The 19,809-nt window shown below is 38.5% G+C and overlaps 1 protein-coding gene across 6 annotated transcripts in view; it reads right to left on the bottom strand.

Annotated features, from left to right (window-relative positions):
• The window catches only part of LOC113545773 (RNA-binding protein with multiple splicing-like), a 32,157-nt gene continuing 12,348 nt past the window's right edge, over window positions 1-19,809 (bottom strand). The window contains exons 4-9 of one of the 6 annotated variants that reach the window (XM_034301271.2): window positions 18,344-18,406; window positions 15,164-15,314; window positions 13,238-13,365; window positions 11,205-11,268; window positions 4,750-4,797; window positions 1-4,655 (exon numbers count right to left, since the gene is read on the bottom strand). In XM_034301271.2, coding sequence (XP_034157162.1) covers window positions 11,212-11,268; window positions 13,238-13,365; window positions 15,164-15,314; window positions 18,344-18,406 — 399 coding nt within the window. In that variant the 3' untranslated portion in view covers window positions 1-4,655; window positions 4,750-4,797; window positions 11,205-11,211. Of the gene's footprint in view, window positions 4,659-4,749; window positions 4,938-11,204; window positions 11,269-13,237; window positions 13,366-15,163; window positions 15,315-18,343; window positions 18,407-19,809 lie in introns of all 6 variants that reach the window. The other 5 variants (XM_034301272.2, XM_026945356.3, XM_026945354.3 and 2 more) reach the window with 5 other exon arrangements.

The raw sequence follows: 19,809 nt of genomic DNA on the forward strand, positions 1-19,809 counted from the left end.
TTACATACGTATAAAAATCTTTATTGATTTTACACAAAGATGTTTTATACAGTATCTGCTGGCAAAACACACTCACGAGATCAGGTAACATTCCAACTTAATATCATACAGACAATGGAGAAAACAGAAATCAAAAAGAAACATGCCACAACCATGCACACACACACACACACACACACACAGGATCCACAGCTTCGTATGTCCAGCTCACACCTTCTGAGCACCTTCTTAGTAGGTCTGAAACGTAGCAGTGTAAAGGAAACTGACGCTATGATCGAATTTAAATCGAACTGGCTACTGAAGTAAAGCAGAATCAGAACAGCCAAACATAAATATGGAACTACATTTAGTCTAAAAACACCAGAAAAAATAAGTTAGGTCTAATGCTGTCTTCAAATTCTCTTCGGAAGTTCGTGGGTGTGTGTTAAGTGGTTTAGGCAGACAGAAACTTTGGCGCTGCGATTTTTTTTTGTTTGTTTGTATCATCAATGACAAGAAGTCAAAAGAACCGTCTGCTGTAGGTGTCACATTCATATTGGAGAGCGCCATTACTTTTTTGGTAATTGTCACACCCCCAACTCAGAAAGTCAGGGCTCATAGAAAAATTCCTGAATTGTGATTACGACACTGTGCTGGCGTTCAAGTGTGCTCACCTCGTAATTACGATATTTCTGACAGGACTTGAAGGCAGGATCTGACACTAAGTTGCTCTGGTGTAAAAGACACAGGCACAAAGGAAAAAAAATCAACATTTATGTGTGGCAGCCTGGGAAAACCCATCAGATGTCGCTGTGGCTGAATTCTGAAAACAAGCCATAAACTACATTTTTTAAAGAAAATTGAGGTTTTTCCACCAGTAATGCGCTTTGACTTCTCTAAGAAAAACTTAAGATTTTTTCCCCAAAACATCATCAAATTGCCCCTGGGTGAATGTGTGAATGTGTGTGTGAAAGATGCACTGCGATGGCCTACCATCCCAGACTAGTGTATCCAGGATCCACAGCGAGCCTGAGAATAGGATAAAGCGCTTACCAAAGATCAATGAATGAATATGTCATCATCGAAGGGCACTTAAAAAATGTTTAAATGACCAATTGAAAAGAAAAAATAACAAGAAATTTAATCACAAGATGTTAATTATCAAGGTCAGAACTTTTCTTTCCCCACTGTAAAATTATAACTGTTTATAATTTGTCAATATGTTGTTTTTCCGTAAGTAGCTTTGGTTATAAACGTAGAGGTGAGCGGGGCATCTTTCAATGGAATCGAGATTTAATATTTTAAAATGCAGGAATTTTACTTTTGGTTCAGATACATACAAAAGAGAAACATATTTCTTTCTCACCTGTACTTTTCAGCACTATTTATAGTAGAAAAGGTCTCTGAAGGGTTTTCCCAGACCGCCACACATCACTTTCTTTATTTTATGTTTGTCATGGCCCTAAAATGGCAATTAACCCATAATTGTGTGTAGTTTTTGTCCTGATAGTGTTGCCTGTACTTCAGCATGTGTGTGCGTTCCTGAGCTGAAGCCTTTCTTGCAATATATTCATGTCATATAATTACAGTAATTAAAGTTTCTGACTTGTAAAAATCATTTATAACTTTGTTGAAGTTGTGATCATTAGAATTTTGGCACTGTCCACACTATTATAGATTAAAACTAATAATATTCTAGTCAGAGAAGGTAACGAGCTCTGGGTAGAATCTCAAAATCGTCACCTGATGATTACTTTACACAGCAGTGGTTAATGCTGAAACCTTTTAAATCCCTTTAATAAATAGCTTTTGTCCGAAAGATCACTACAATAATCCTAATTTCACTATAATAAAACAAGAAGAAAAAAAGGAAGGCATGTCACTATAGATGTAAAGACTTGACCTGAGGATCATACATCATCTGCACAGTGTACGTCTGCCTCTATATTTAGCATTAAGATATATCTTTTAATGTAGATGTTGTACATGCTAATTCTGGTTGACTCGCTGTCGTATTGGTGTGTGGATTATCTGGTAATTGAGTTGAGCAATTTTCAATACTGTGTCACAAGGAAGTGTTTTTATTTGGATCATTTCACCTCAAAAAAGTAAAATTTCAATTATCACCACCTGGGTCTATGGATATTGACAGGAAAACACTTCCCTAAAAAAATAATAATAATAATCTTTTCACAGATGTGTTTCCCGGTGATGGTATAATGAATATTGTATATACTGTGGTGTAACTGATGATCTGCACATGTACACGTACTGTAAGTCTTTGGTTTTGAAATATATGATATGTACTATTATTAAACAGAAAGTCATCAGAGAAATCTTCATTCTGATTGTCTTTGGCAGCTGGAATGAAGCAGGAAAGTAAAAACATTTTGAAATCCTCACACACCCATACACATAACACACACTGAAAACATTCACCTGATTATAAAAATACTTCTGTATTTGTCTTCAAAAGGCCTAAAAATGTACAGCATCATCATTCTGATAACGTCATGCTTCAACTTGATCGCAGTTTGCTAATTATAATCAGTGTAAATAGCAACAACAATGATAATATAGGTTATACAGATAATATTGATTAATACACAACCACAGCATTTAAATGGAAGGAGTGACATATATTGCCTGCATCCTGAACACACACAACCTGACTGAGATCTGATCAGCCCTAGCATGGAGCTTTATGTTACGCTGCCAGCCAAAAGCCTAAACCTTGGCATTTTTCAAACCAGGGTATAAGTGTTTAATACTAAATGTTTAGTGAATCGAGAAATGCTTATTGTTTAATGTTTAGTGACTCGAGAAATGTTTATTATTAAATGTTTAGTGACTCGAGAAATGTTTATTATTAAATGTTTAGTGGCTCGAGGAATGTTTATTATTAAATGTTTAGTGACTTGAGAAATGTTTATTATTAAATGTTTAGTGACTCGAGAAATGTTTATTATTTAATGTTTAGTGACTTGAGAAATGTTTATTATTAAATGTTTAGTGACTTGAGAAATGTTTATTATTAAATGTTTAGTGACTCGAGAAATGTTTATTATTTAATGTTTAGTGACTTGAGAAATGTTTATTATTTAATGTTTAGTGGCTCGAGGAATGTTTATTATTAAATGTTTAGTGACTCGAGGAATGTTTATTATTAAATGTTTAGTGACTCAAGAAATGTTTATTATTAAATGTGTAATGATTTGAGAAATGTTTATTATTAAATGTTTAGTGACTTGAGAAATGTTTACTATTTAATGTTTAGTGACTTGAGAAATGTTTATTATTTAATGTTTAATGACTTGAGAAATGTTTATTATTAAATGTGTAATGATTTGAGAAATGTTTATTGTTGAATATTTAGTGTTAAATGTTGGAACAATCTAGATCTAATCTGCTCAGAAAACCCCTAAATCTTTATGACTGTATATAGGAACTTTATGCATACCACATATTTCTGTCTTTTATCTATAGACTTTATGGTTTTACCCTCCAGGTGAGCCTGTCTTTACTAAACACTCATTCAGAGTCGCATTAGGATGTTAGGGCAAGCAGTTAATAATTTCCACACAGATTTAGCTTTCTGTATTTAACTGCTTTTTGTTTGAGTTGCTGCAATAATAGTGATTAAACTGTTCCAAAAACCTTCGACTGGCAATGTAGGAGTGTGTTACATTTTCAAATCACAGTAATCGGAGTTAAGTATACAATATTATCACAATACTGTACTCTCACGCAGTGAACAGAATTTTTGGATTCCCTTCATTGACTCACGCATGCAATCTTTCTTTAAAACAGACAACAGCTGAAGGCAGAATGGCACAGAATGTAGACTGAATAGATGCACAAATGCTGCCTATATAGGAAGCCTCATCTGTAAAACTGGAACACAGCCATAGTGAAAATACTGTGCATTGATATACTGTGAAATATGATTGAATATCAAGAAAGACAAAGAGAGAGAGAGAGAGAGAGAGAGGAGACATGGAGTGGGATGGAGTGAATATAGTTATATAGTATAGTAGTATAGTAGTGAATATAGTAGAAGGAGAGAAGGAAAGAAAGATTGTATAGTATACAATAACTTATAGTATATAGTATGTTATAGTATACTATAACTTATAGTATATAGTATGATTGATTATGGGAACGTGCCTGGTCTTAGTGAATAGTGTGCAGAGAGAGAGAGAGAGAGAGAGAGAGAGAGAGAGAGAGAGAGAGAGAGAGAGAGAGCGATACAGGCCCATGTGCACTCCTTCCATAAAAGTGTCAGTGGTGTAACAGTAGAGAAAGGGGAGGGGGATGTGTGATGGAGGCAGAGCTGGTCTTGATTTGCTCTATAAACCCGGGGGGAAGAGTTGGTGACCTGGTGGAACGAGAGAGAGAGAGAAAGAGAGAGAGAGAGCCCACAAGTCATTTCATACTATACATTCACACTTGCTCCTTTCCTCCTCTTCTTTTCTCATTTGTTGCTTTCTTATTCCTGCTATCCTGCGTTTGTGCTCCCTTTTTCTCCCTCTCTCATGTTGTCTTTCCCTCTCTTTCTCCATTTCTATTCTTTCTTCCTTCCTTTGTCTTTTTTGTCTTGCTCTCTCCCTTTATTTCCTTGTACATCATATTCTTCATCACATATTGTCCATCACATTCTTATCTCCATTCTGGTCCTACTTAAGAAAGTCAGAATCAGTACATTAGGAGTAGCAAAGAACCTCAAATGTGTCTCCTAAAGTGTGTGGGTGAGACGGGAAGTGTCCTTACCTGTGGTCCATGACTGAGGAAGGCGAGTCTGGAGGTCCCTGGTTTGGACTTTGTGAAAAGAGAGAGAGAGAGACAGAGAGAGAGGAAGGAAGAAATAAAGAAAGATCCATTAAAAGTCGGAGACAGAAACAGAGTTGGAGGGGGTAGCAGCTCAAGGCCATCCATGGCCACCATCACACATAAGGAACCTGAGAATGATAAAAAAAAAAAAAAAAAAAAAACCTTCACTCACTCACAACTGTAAGAGTTTGTTAAACAGTAACAATATTGTTCTCCAACTATACAGTGGTTGTGTTTACAAGGAGGTGATGGTAAAAGTCCAGGGAAAGCCAAGACTGAGAAAATAATAAATCAGTAACACACTGTAGCCATGTCTCAAATCAGTGTGTTCACACTGGGAAACTCAGTGAGGTATAGAGCACTATTAATCCCTGGATTATGTACTAGAACTGCCGAAAAGCTATGTATGTAATGCTGAATGCTTTTTATACTCAGCAGTCGTAGTCTGCTTGACGTAATGCAAGGGGCGGCACCACGAGATGCCGCTGTGATTTGAGCGAGAACACTGCTACACCACAAAAATTTTAGCGCAGACACAGTGGGGGTTTGTTCCATGTGGAGCTGTTCCCAGTTGCATTTTCCATATGTGCTACTGATATTAAAGCTCTGGGTATCAAACTTGTACTGAAATTTTCAGAATAATCGATGCAACCCTGTGTGAAATGTCATCTCATACATTAAGACAGTTTGTGTTCTATGTCCACATGCATGATCTGTGTTGTGTCACTCAACATCACACTCATATCCAATTCAATAATGATCCAGTGTTTCAGACCAGTCCTGGCTCTAATACTGACTCTTAGTATTAGATACTCAGTATTAGAAGTTTTAGATCTCTTTGTTTATCACTTTGGTTGTGTACATAATGTATAATGTGTAAGAATAGTGCATAGTTTGAGACAGAGCCATTCACTAGAATGAGAGAATTTCAGATCTGGCTTTGTTTGCTGTGTTTTTTTTTTAGGGGGCCAAGCACCAAAGGTGCATAAGCACGCTGTTGTAATTGTATGTTTTCTTCCTCTTCTTCTTCTTCGATATGGTTCTATGACAGCCCAGAGAATGCTTCATAAACATTTTAAGAAATCTGGCACAGTGATGGAGGACAGTCTCAGAGACCCACACTGTAATTTTGGTGTATGCCACTCAAGCACTCTAGCACCACCAACAGGGCAAATTTGGACTATTTGCAATAATAACTCCACACTGCAACATCGCAGAAACACGATTCCACTGTACTCTGATTCTTTGGGCTAACGGATATACTGATGATAATTTCTACCACATTGGATTTTCCATTATTGTGAATTCTTTTTGCTTCTTGTCCTACAAATTTTGTCTAATCAACATGAAATTTAGATTAAAGCATTGTGAAAAAAAAAAACAGAACAAAACTTACTTCTTAGCTTTTTGATACGCAGGATGGTTCGCCTATAACACGTGAACAAATTTGACAGTAAAGTGATGTGAGGCTATTTCTGAGCAAAGCTTTTATGTACTGACACCAATCTTGGTATATACAGTACATTTAGCAACATGATCCGATTTTAACCAACAAGCTTCGAGTTCATTCGCAGCATGGGAGGGCTACTGAAAACCCGAAGTGAGGCAACATCTCGGCTGTTTAACGCTTTACTTTCAAACTCTTTTTGGGAACAAGCGCTGATGATCCCAACGGCTTCTAGTCTTTCAACCCTCTACTGCTTCATATGCCTAAACACATCACCACACTTTCTGCAACAGTTATACACTGAGGGTGACTTGATAAAAGATAAGGAATTATTCTTATTGATATTTAAAGCCAGCAAGTGTGGCAAATCTCAGTGTGAATCTGCTTTGCTTCTGTCGGAAGATGTTACTGATGTTGCAGTGGAAAATGCATCATGCTCCATTGAGCGATTCGAGTCTCCATCAACGCTCCTGTCAAGTCTGGTTCAAATAGCAGAATCACCTAGCACACTCACACTCACACACGGCATATCATGGTATCTACAATTGCTTTAGTCGAGTTTATTTTAGTTTAGTGGGCTCAGCTTCGAGGAGTCAGAGGCAAGAGGAATTAAAACCTACAGTATTTTTATTTGTGCTTTAAGACATTTGTTTATTAGGTACATCTAACTTGTAGCTAAACTCATTGGCCATTTTATTAGTTACACCTACTGTATAGATCTATATTTACTGACTGTAACCCTTCGATTGCTCTGCACAAATACAGGCAAAATGTTACCTGTGATATTGTTTAAATATTTAGCCGTTTGTTTCGCACAACACACTAGATGTAATTACAAGCTCACTTAAATACATTGTGTTTATTCTGATTTGGGAGCTGGATCAACTGTCTGGCTCCTGAACATAAAAGGCAAGGCTAGCAACATTAATCCTGAGAAAGATCACTGGCTTTTTGCCTGTGACCACACACACTCTTTCTCTCTCTCTCTCTCCCTCTCTCTCTCACACACACACACACACACACACACACACAGCTGTCTATAGCCTCAAACTTGAGCAAAAGAACAAAGGAAGCATAGAAACAGCACTTCCTTATTAGTGAACCTCAGCTGTGGATAATACCTCCTGTTGACACACACACACAAACACACACACACACACACACACACACTCCTAACCTTCCTCTCAGCAGTAAAGGCAATGCACAGATTCAGCTGTAATTGCTTGGTTAGTCAGGCCAAAAATCCCTGCACACACACACACACATATACACACAAGGTGATTTCTAACTAACTCAAGGTTCAGTTCAGCGGGCATGACTTACAGTCACAAGCTGTCTAAATACATTAAGGTGTGTGTGTGTATGTGTGTGTGTGTGTGTGTGTGTGTGCGCACACTGTCTTAAACACCACAAATAATATAAAACAGTACCCACAGGCATAAGCAATGCAAATTTGTACAGCCATTAACTTTATGTACAAAATAGTCCCCTTAACACAAATATATTCAAAAAGCCAGGACATGTTTGGTGTCCAATGTTCTTACAATCTGACATAAAATATCTACATGGCTAAGAGACGTCTATCTTACCCAAAATGTTTTTTTCTAAATGCATGCTTAAATAAGCTTATTAAAGTTCAAACTAGGAACTGCACCAAGGGAAAATTCTATTTGTCTAAGATGGCACTATGATGCTCCTCCAGTCTGCACAGCCCTGCCCTCGTTTTCTATTGGCTCACAAAATTGAGGTTCACAAATTCACGTCAGGTCAGGTGTCCACCTACTGTTGGCCATATTGTGTATACGAGCTACCCCAGTATTTAAGAAACACAATATTGTTATCATGCATGTTTGGTTCAGCAGCATTTCTGACAAGTTCGTATTTAGAAAAAAAAGCATAATTCCAACTGTTGTACCTAATTTTGTACAATTTTAAAAGAGCATTGCATGTGCCGCTTGAAAGCGTTAGTTCATATGGTTAAAACGCTACGCTGTGTGCAGGTACACATGGAGGTGTTCTGTCATTTTCACAATACCATGATAATGTCATAAATAGCACCTTACATTTACATCCTATTAGAACAGAAAGAGCAGACAGCTCTCAGGTCATATCTGAAACTCAGTGTATATCTGAAACTCCACTCCTACTCACTCGCTCCCAAAAGGCCGTCCAGTTTAAGCTTGTTTATTCCACCAACGTGGCGGCAAGCTGTCTCCCCCTCACTGAGATTTCCTGCCTCTTGCAAATGTGGACTGGCTTGTCGTTTTTAAAAAAATACTGAAATACTCAAATGAAGCCTGAACAAATTATAAAAGATTACAACAAGCATCCTTTTGGTTTTATTTAGATGATTGAGAGTTTTTTCCAAAATGTCAATGTTACAGCTGGAGTTCCCCTGTTGGCAATAAAGTGGCATCGCAACTCAGTATTCCCAAAATAAACAATAAACTCCATCAGGCTATTTATAAAAGTGATTACATGCGAGGGCGCAATTGTGAACTCGGAAAAGGTCAGAGCTGAGAAATGGTCACAAGGCGAGCAGGGAAAACGGCACAAAAGAGAATAACAGCAGCAAACAAATGTAAATGAGATATTCTGGACAACATCATACTTGGCAATGTTTTGGCAATTAGTTGATAAAAAGAAGACGACGAGAAATATAGGTCAAAGTTATAATGTACTCATTGTCCACCTCACCCTAAATGGACTGAACCTTAGAGCCTATTGTAGTTAACAAGTAAGAGAAGACTTTAGCTACCAGTTTAGTGTTGTGTACAATGCTTAATTTTAATTAAAAGACTTTGTCTGATGGAAAGGTAACCTCAGAGTTGGGACTAGTGATTGGCAAGCTGGCATTGCCCACTTCACACTAATAGCAGAGAAATTCAGTTCCAGGGCTCCTGACTGACACAACAGAAAAGGGTTTGCGAGTTCGAATCCCAGCAACGCCCAAGAAAGCAAAACTGGCTGTGCTCTCTAGGTGGGAGGGGTGGTACACTCTCTCTCCCTTATCAATCACAGAGACACTAGCGAATCAAGAGCTTGTGTGCAGGTGGAAGGGAGCGAATAGCCCTTTCCTCCAAGCGTGTTGCACTGCCCTGTGACACAGCATGAACAGCAGTTCGAAAAGATGTGGTATGCTGGGTTCAAGTGTCTCAGAGCAAGCATGTGTTAGCCTTCACCCTGCCTGGTTGGTAGCAGGGGAGAGCTGACTGGTGGTTGAGAATTGGCCATTTTCCCCACCAGGGAAAAAATCCCCCCATCCCCCCAAAAAAAGAAATTCAGTTCCATTAGACATTGGAAAGTTAACAATTATTCAGACATTGTGCTGCGAATTGTGCCCTTAATACAAATATTACCTTACTGAAGGTGATTGTGGATTTAGTTTCCACTGTTGGTGTCACAATGAGGTGTTGGGGAAATCAAGTAATGGCAGTTCAGTTTTATTTTATAGCTTTTCTCTAATGACTCTTTTCTCTAGTTGTACACCACTGTGACGCATTTTGTGGCTCATTTACAAATAAGGTATAACAATGAGATTTGTAGGGTGTAAGTGATGAGTGAATCTGTTGAACCTGGCAACAGAACAAATCTCTAATTGCAAGTTCAAGGTTAGACAAACAGTGTGACAGGCAGTGTGAAACACAATAGTTTCAACACAAAACCATGAAATCCAGAAAAACAGAGCCAAGTATAAATCCGGCAGAAGTAACACGGCTGGGAATTTTACAACGATGAGCGTGTCAAGGCCTCACAAAGAGCAGCTGGGATCGTGGAAGTATTATAAGAACTGGGCAGAATCTGTATATTTAGCCTCATTAATTTTAATGAGATTTGCTATGTAGAAAGATGCACCATCTTTGGGTCATGGACGCCCACATAGCAAATGAGTAGCAAATGTCATGCTAACATTGCTAACATTGCCGATTAGCTCGTGAAACCATTTTCAAGTCGGATGCTCGCTAATGAACTATAAAGTAAAAGCTATGAGGTGGAGAAAAAAATAACTAAATTGTTAATGCCTCATGCATTAATTACTATAAAAAAAAACCTCACCCAGATACCAAACTGTTTCTTGGGGGAAAAAAAAGGTGTCATAAAAAGCTGCTTTTTCTAACAGAAGTGTGTAAGAAAACAGTTTTTGCCAACATTTTATTTGGTTTATATTTTATATGGTTTATCCATTAGGGCTGGCCGGGTGCACCTTTGCCTGGAATCAGGAAGTAGTTATAGTCAATGATGATTGTATGTGGCGCAGCTTTGGTGGGTGGTGCCAGTAATCGGTGGGCTGGGGAAGTCGAAAGCATATGGATATTCTCAGAGGAGACTGTGACGCAAAAACCTGATTGGTGATAAGATTGCCGATTTGTAGAATTCTATCAGGAAAGTTTTTTGGTGCGTAGTTCTTCACAAACACTGTGGAAATTGTCCAGTTTAGTGGATCCTCTATAACAAACTGTGCTCTACCCATCAAAAGTCCAGCTATAGCCCCTGGCAAACAGGAAGTTCAGTCTACAAACGCCCTAATGTGGCCTGAATTGTGTGACAATTAACCAGAGAAATGAGTCAGTTTATCTGATGGGAAAATCCAAATGGCTGTACAGGCACTTCTGTATTTATATGACTCTACACACTAGACTGGAAATTGGTTGGTGCACGTTTGCATGAGTGTATGTGTGTGTGTGTGTGTGTGTGTGTCTGGCAAAGGAACATAAACCCACATCCACCCATCAGCCCCCTGCAGATTCTAACAAGCCCCTTCCTGTCTCCTCGTATCAGTGGGAGTGTGACTGGGTTGCATGTTTCAGTGTGTGAGTGCAAACAAATAGTGCCAGGTCTCTCATGTTTTGCTATCATTAACATGCATTCCAAAGAAATGCGTAGATTTGCTGGACTTTGCAAATGTGCTCGTGTGTATGAGAGTGCTGTGCGTGTGCTTGTTACTTACACGTATTTCAGCAGAACTGCCTGGACTTCCAGCCCTGAGCGTCAGCTGGAGGGAGCCAACGGATCTAAGCGGGGGTTAAAAACATGGGAGAGTTTTACAACATGTTCAACTAATAAATCAATTACATTAATTTGATTATACAGCTTATCAGCAGTATGTCTTAGTGACATTCTATTGCAAACAGCTGCAAATACACACACACACTCACACACACCCAGACATGTTTTAACAGTCTTGTTCTGTTCAGGGAAGTGAAGGGGGCGTGGCCCCTTTTTTCTGTCAGTAAATGAGATGTGGCCTCCCACTCCTTTTAGATTTATTGATAAATCTGCAGTTTTGTTCACATCTTGCATAAGTGTCATGTTTTTCTAATGTTTATATTTATTATTTCACCAAGACAACATCTGTTCTCAGACGTGTATGATTTCAGTTTGCAATTAAAGAATAAACCATAAACAAATGTCTCCACTGACGGAAGATTTAGTCACTTCAGATCACCTATTATTATTATTATTATTATTATTATTATTAAATATTTTTATTGCCATAGAAGTGAGCCAAAATAACTTCCACTGCAGTCTTTTACCCTGATTGTTCATTTCGTGCTCAGCTGTTTGAGCACTTGAACTTTTATGGAGTTTTGTCAGCATCACTACGTGCAAATGAGCTGTGTCCAGAACATGAGTATGAAGATAATCATCCTTTCTGAAACCTTTGTAAATCTGAAAGACAATTTTGGTTCAGTTTGACTTACGCAAACATTTACATTTGAAAAATGAGGCTCATTGTTACTAAAAATACAGAAAATCAGAGGGAATGTTTATTTATTTGAGACAAACCTTAGGCTGATCAATCTGCAGATCTGAATAGATATGAACCCATTTTAAAAACAGTCACAAAAGCAGATACCACATGAATAAAAGTGTGGTATGTGTGTTAGTGCTGTGTGTGGTTTTAATGGTTTGCACATTAAACCTCACACGCAACAAACTTTTATCCAAGGCTTACATCAGAGCATGTGATTTGCAGATGTGATATGTCATCAAAGATAGAGGTATAATCAAATTCTGGCCAAGGTAAAGAAAGCAGAAGAGTAAAAGATGGGCATGGGGTTGGTGTGTTGAAGTGTGCAGGAACCTCTGGTGAAGGTTCATGGTTAAAGTACATGAGGACATGCTTCAGGGCTCAACATTAACAATGACTGCCAATTTGCGGCTTCTGCTGGCATCAAGGCATTTTCTTTCCTTGTAACAATGATGAAAATCATTAAAACCAATACATCAATTAAAATATAATTTTTCTTGTATCGTTATATTGTTATATAATCGAAACCAGACACCAGACAACAATAAAACAAACTTCTTTTTTTTTTAAATCCACGATATAATGCCATTATTTATGACAAAGTCAAACTTAAACAAGAGAAAAGTGCTGTGTGGGAGGTGAGGCATTTATTAATATAAAAGAAAATCAGTATCTGTTAAAGAATATTCTGCTTTAAACATAAATGCTTTAAAAATTCTCATATATAAGGACATAATTATTAATCTGCGGCATATAATTACATATCTTAAAATGTTACACCAAGTATTGGCGTCCGTTTTGACAACAAAAACCTGATGCCTGGCTTCCAAGCCTAACGTCAAGGCCTGTGTGTGTGTGCGTGTGTGTGTGTGTGTGTGTGTCTCTGTGTGTGTGTTTCATAGCAACCTGTGAGTTTAGCAGGTGTGAAAGTGCTCAGTCAGTACACTCCAGTGTAATTTACAGTAGCAGGGCACCTGTGCAGGTGTGATATGGTGCAGATGCTGGGTGTGCAAAAGTAGCATCAATAATCAAAAAATTTCTTACAACAGAAAAACAGAGGAGTGTACTCATTGAGTTAACATCATATGTTAGTTGTTAGGAGACCAAGCCAATTAACGCTGCGTCGATCAGCTGATTGTCGTGTCGGATTAGTGTTTAATGTTGGTAGTGCGCTAGACTTGTGGACTCTGGTGTACAGATCTGCGCAGGTACGTGTGTGAGTGTGTTACCTGAGCGTGTAGGGAGGAGGGGTAGGTGAAAGCGGGTGCGAGGGTGTGTGATAGGTCAGCAGGGTACAGCGGGTACGATGCCCACACGTCAGGGTTGCTAGGATACAGACCAGGAACTGTGAGCTCATCTGGAAGCACAACGGGAACAAGACTGAGACGTACACACAGAGACACACACTGACACACACACACACTGACAGTACACAGAGTGCCCTGACTCACTCACACACATGTGGAGTTTATCAGTGGTGATAACGCTTTAAATTAGTCTATATGAGTCAAGTTGCTTTAAACAGAGTTTTGGGTTGTAAAGGCTTAGAGTGTGTGTGTACAGTGCAGTAAATCCCACCAGTGCATGAAGATCACAACTTCAAACAAGAAGAGTGAAGATCTGTAATATGTTACACACACACACAATGATTCAGTTTCATTCTAGTAAGTATCCTCTAACATGAAGCAATCTTATCTGACATAACTATCAGGAACAGAATGCAGTGCAGAACACTATCCTGTATTAATTACCACCAATTCTCTTTCATGGAGCAGTGTCTCATTACGTTATGTTCTCTGATAATCGTTTTCTTCCATATTTTTGCTCAGGGACCGCAAGGGGCGTCTTTGTTTCACTCCAGCAGATTCAAGATAAGGCTTAGTCACTTAACAGGAATGCACAACCAGCAAAATCCACAGCTGGAATGTGTCTGGGTGTGTGCTTTCATCTCTTTATAGCTAGGACGTCATGTCCATTCAAACACATGATGCACATTGTTGTAGTTTATTCATTGATTTTATTTTGATTTTATTCATTGATTGTATCTTGCAATTTAGCTGAAACTGCACAATCACCTATATTGCGACATTTACTGTAAATCAAAGCGATCCTTATTATAAACATGATTACATCAAACATAGCATTATAGTAATCTAAGCTAGCATTGTAGTAAAATAAATGTGTGTACATGTGTGTGTGTTACTTAAAAATGTGCAAAATCATGGAGACGACTGATGTCATGAGGATGGAAAAATCCTCGTCCCATTAAGGGAAATGTATCAAGGGGCAATGGATCAAAGATTCCAGAGATACACACAAGTTCAAAATTAGATTTTGAGGGTAATAAAAAAAAACTAAAAAATGAGGGTATTAGAAAAACAAAAATCCAAGACAAGGCTGAATATTTTATCAGTAAACTCAATGACTCACAGAGAGACAGCGTTTTACACACAGACATCTCATGCTGGGAGATCTCTAAGTAATTATCACATTAGGTAAATCATGTCTAAATATTTCTGAGGTGAGGAATGGTTGTAATTTCAGGCTGTTCATTACTAATCCTCTCTCAGAACAAAGTATCGTTCGATCAAGTTCTAAAAATATAAATATTTCTGCTTCATTATGAAACAGAACATGGTAAAGAGAAAACTGTATGGAAATGTGTAAGATCTTTACGCATCCTTTAAATCTTAAAAGTTTTTTTTTTTTCCGTTACTAGTCATTAATGACTTTGAGAATGCGGATCAAGTGAGCAACACTTATCAAAGTATCATATTCATGGTAAAAATAAATAAATAAATAAAAAAAAACTAGTGTAACTGGATTCATGCACCAAACCTACTACAGGTAAAAGCAACAATAATGGTGGTCGGTATCTTGCCAACACTACTACAAATATGAAATCATTACAGGGTAGTGAAAGGAATCATTGTTCTGTGTTACTAAAGCAAAACTAACCCACATGATCTGCATTATACAGGGTGTTTCCTAACTTCTCTCCCAATCAGACCTGCTATCTCAGACAAATTCATTGGAAAGGGAATGCTAATAGGCTGATTATGGGTGCAGTTTGGGGGGCCTCTGATCTTATCAGCGATCCGTGTGTGTGTGTGTGTGTGTGTGTGTGTGTGTGTGTATGTGTGTGTGTTACTTACAAGCTTCCCGGCTGATGAAAGGCGGTCCAGGGCTCTGCTGAGATGGAGGGGGGTTGGGCGTCCCTACCAGTTTGCTCTTGGCCATCTTTGTGTTGGCTTTGGCGAACTCCAGCCGTAAAGTCTGGGGAATCTCCGGGTCAAAACGAACTCCCTTAAGACATGGTCAAAGGAAAAATGTCCCTTATTGAAGCTTTGACACACTCTCACACACACACTGTTAAGCAACCAGAGACATCATTCATGTCTCTTTCATCATCAGTAGTCCCAGTAATCTACATATCAGTGTACAGGGTGTCTGAAACATCAAAAACCAATGGGAATATGTTGAGCAATTATATTGATCTGAATATGTTAAGCAAAATCTGCAAAAACATGATACAGCAACTGAGAAAATGCATAGAGTATATGTTGTAATAATAATAATAATAATAATAATAATAAATACAAATTAACTATATGTAGTTTTACTCTTATTGGTTCCTGATTTTCAAACACCCTGTATTTATTTCTTCACAATCAGCTGAAAAAGGTTTTTTAATGTCTATTGCAGAGAAGAATTCCATGTTACTCAGTCGAGGGTGTGGTGTGAAGAGGATGCCCAAAGATGACAAAATCACTCAAGTTACGCTCACACATACAGCGATTTTATCACTGCAAGTCACCAGTCGCTGTACTATGAATTTGCCAGTAGGTGTTCCTACTATTGGTTGCCATAGTAACATTTATCAGAGGGTGGTGCAACTAGCATTCCAGTTTTTTTGTTTTCTAAAATTAAAATTAAACATTCGTTTGTATATAATATTCACCACTGTGTATATGAACCATTTCATGTGAGATGAAGGAGAAGCAATGTGTGCTCTTTGCCATTATAGCCATCGAAAGCACAAGTGCCAATTAGATTAGCTTAGCTTATGGCCTTGGCACGTTTAAAGCCATGGATCATGTGCACCCTACTGTCTTCACTCCCATTGGCAGTCACTGCACCAAGTTGCTCCAAATTTGCATAAAGTTAAACTTTTCTCAACTTTGTTGCTTCGCTGGACACGCCCACATCTAGTCGCCAGCGGACGCTGTCGAAGTCACCAGCTCTCACAGAAAATGGTCTCTGGTTGCTTTGTTGCTGTGAGTCGCTGTATGTGTGAATGTACCTTCAGACCTCATTTCCATCAGTATTATTTACACAGACATGATGACATACTGGAGGTTTAACAATAAATATTACAATTATAGTACTCTAAAATCTAAAAAAAAAATGTACGGGACCAACTGGAACGGGCTCTGCTACATAAGGGACACAACAGAAGGGTCACATTGTATCATATCTTTAGCACAGCAAGTAGTATCTTATTAGTAACCAGCTGATTGTATGGCATCTGAAGGTATGTGTTAGTGCTGCAATCCAGACATGCTTTACACACTGCCAGCATCTTCACAAATAGTGTTGTGGCATTGAAGAGAGAAACAGGCTTCAGTCAGTTATTTGTCACTTTCCTTTTATGCACAGTGCAAAAGCCTGAACTCCACTAAACACATCCACTTTCTTTCCCTAATTGAGTTACTGAAACACCACTTCTTCTGATTTATACCTTTTAAAAAAATCAGATTTTAAAGAAGCAGATTTCAAGCACTTGGAAATGTCATTGTCTGCACCAACATAGCTTAACTAGCTAACATCATTTTGTCAGACTGATATGCTGTCATCCCCTTTATTGGCTCTAAATAGATTCCACTGCAGCAGATATCTGTTTAAGAAGAAAAGTCATTTGCTCAGACAGAAAAGTCTGAGTTACAGACAGACATAACACGCATCAGTCTGTCTCTGCAAACACTGAAGAAGAATGTTGCCCGGGTCGCTGTGGCTACCAGCATGCTCAGAATCAATATTAGACATCTGCGCTATGGCCCGACACAAACACACTTAAAATAACCACATCGTGTTTTTCCTCTGACTTTCAGCAATAAGACATGAAACTGTATGGAGCATAAACAATAGGCCACTTCAAGTCCAACAAAGACATGGTTTTGTAAAGAAAGAAATGTCGCCTCAGGCACTTTGAACACAACGTCAACTCAGCATAAGTGGATTACAAACGTACACACACACACACACACCTTATTAATTTCCTCCATTTCTCTTGTCTTAGCCATCACATAAGAAGGTTTAAAAAAAAAAAAAAACTTTAACAAACACCCTGATGAGACACACTTGGGGGTAGGACATAGACAAAGAGGGGCGAATTCTTCAGTCTAGGTTTCTGTAGCCTCAGATTCCTGTTCTTGGCTGAAAAGAGTGGCATCTGATGTGGTCTTCAGCTTTAGTATCCCGTCCACTTCAAGCTTCGACATTTTATGAATTCTGAGATGCTTTTCTGCTCACCAAGGTTATAAAGAGTAGTTATTTGAGTTATAATAGTAATAGTTTTACTTTAGTATCTTGCTGACTCAGTGCTAGCTGAGTGGATCGTTATAACTTATAATAGGAAGTAGTCTCTAGTTAGCAACTCGGATAAGTGCTGGACAGTGTATATTTCAGGATGCTCGGCATGTGGAGTTCCACAGGGGTGTATTCTAGTCCCCTCATCTGTATTACTGAACGTAATGTCCCGATTCTCATGGACTGAGTGGTATTGAGTAGGATTATGTAGGCTCTTGTACTTAATGTCTCGAGCAACTGAAACACTCCACAGAGACATAATGAGATTCCACACCATGTTAATTTGTCCCGGCTCCCTGCTGCTTTCAAACACAGCATACTTCAACACACATCGATCACACGCATCAAAGAAATGGAATTAACTCGACAATAAAGCAGAGAAATAATGTTGGCATGCGGAGAGTCTAAACTAGCGAATAGTGAGTGAAATTTTTGTTCTATGCAACGTGTGCTGTGTTTCGGCTCCGGAGATCGGTCTGGAAATTACACTTACTTGTGAGGTCAAATGCTACACCTTCATATATTGTAGTGCATACAATTACTGATTATCCTATGTGTAGTGATGCACAGTGTCTCAACCCCTCTGTACCACTACAAGACCATCACTAATCAGATATTATTCAGGCAGTGGACCATTTTTAGCTTGACAGTGACATGTTAGTGGCATGGTAGTGAGTGTGGTGCTGGTGCAAGAATGTCTGGCATAGCAGCATATTATTCTTATTGAATAAGAAAATGATACTTACATTCAGGGCATTCTTGGCTGCTTCAGCCTCTGATCTGCTGTCGAAGCTCACAAAGCCGACCGGCTACAGAACAGAGAACAGAAACAGAAGCGAAGACAGACAGAACAGGGTTAGAGTGAAAAAAGAAACATTCATTTTGTTAAGATATGTTCATAAAGACAGGAATATGTGACCTTGTGCTCCAAGTCTGTTTTGAAATATAAATGTACCTTATGAGAAAAAGTGCATTTTTAAACAAAAACAGCTTTTATATTTTATACCGAAACAGCCAAAAAAGATTTTCTTTTGCATACTGAGGTTAAAGGTAGGAATATCTGACATTTTTGATCTTGTGGTGACATTTAGCTGGTCCCCGCTGTTCTTTTTTTTTTTTTTTGAACCTTTTATTAAAAAAAAAAAAAAAAAAAAAAACAAAAAAAAAAAACAAAACTAAAATGTTTCTGTTTGGTTACTGAGGTTACGGTTAGATTAAGGCATAGCCTAGCATTAATTAGCTTCATTAATAATTATGCCTGTAGAAGGTCCTCAGATGGATAGTAAGACAGGCAAACACGTGTGTGTGTGTGTGTTGAAAAGAGGAGAAAAATGTGCAGGGAGGATGAGGCCATTCAGAGTTCAGTCACTAGAAAGAGAGAGAGAGGGAGAGACAGATATATGCACATATTTCTCTCCCTCTCTTTCTCCCTGTCTTTTATGGTCACTCTCTCATACCCTATTTTTTGTCTTTTCACATACGTACACACACACACACACACACACTTTTCTTTGCTCTCTCTTACGCACACTTTCCCTTAATTCTCTCTCTTTCTTTGTATCACACACTTCCTCGCTCCCTTGTGAAGGAACACAGGGCTGTTATTAATAGTGACTCTGAGCCATACTGCTATATATGGTGATGTCTTTGTGTCTCTTGAGAGGCCTGGAATCGACTGATTTACATTATTGCTGTCATCTCCTGCTATAACACACGCGCACACACACACACACACACACACACATACACACACACACACACACACACACATACACACATGCACACACGCACACTCTCCGACTGACTGTTCTGGGAAACCTCTGGGAAACCTTCCTCCACAGGAAGTCAGTGATGTTCCTACTTCCTGGTGTTTTCGATTGATAAACGCACTTTTGGATGTGAAACACTCATTCACTTCATCTGTAAAATGAGAGAAACATTCTGCAGAAATATAAAAAGAACTCTAGTGGGCAGATAATTGTACTTCTTCCAGCGATTAAATTGGATTGCTCAAGATATTATGGGTGCATTGGCAACATAAATTTAAAAGATTGCTTTAATAGATACATGACGAGAGTTGTCTGTATTTTCTGGGTGATCCATTCTGATGATTAAATTTGCTTCCACGTATTTTTTTCGTATGCAGTGCTCTTGGTGAATGAGTTTTTCAGTTGCATATATTGACCACCCCATTAAACTCCAACATACCCCA

This window comes from Pangasianodon hypophthalmus, chromosome 28 (genome assembly GCF_027358585.1).
Source record: "Pangasianodon hypophthalmus isolate fPanHyp1 chromosome 28, fPanHyp1.pri, whole genome shotgun sequence".
NCBI lineage: Eukaryota > Metazoa > Chordata > Actinopteri > Siluriformes > Pangasiidae > Pangasianodon > Pangasianodon hypophthalmus.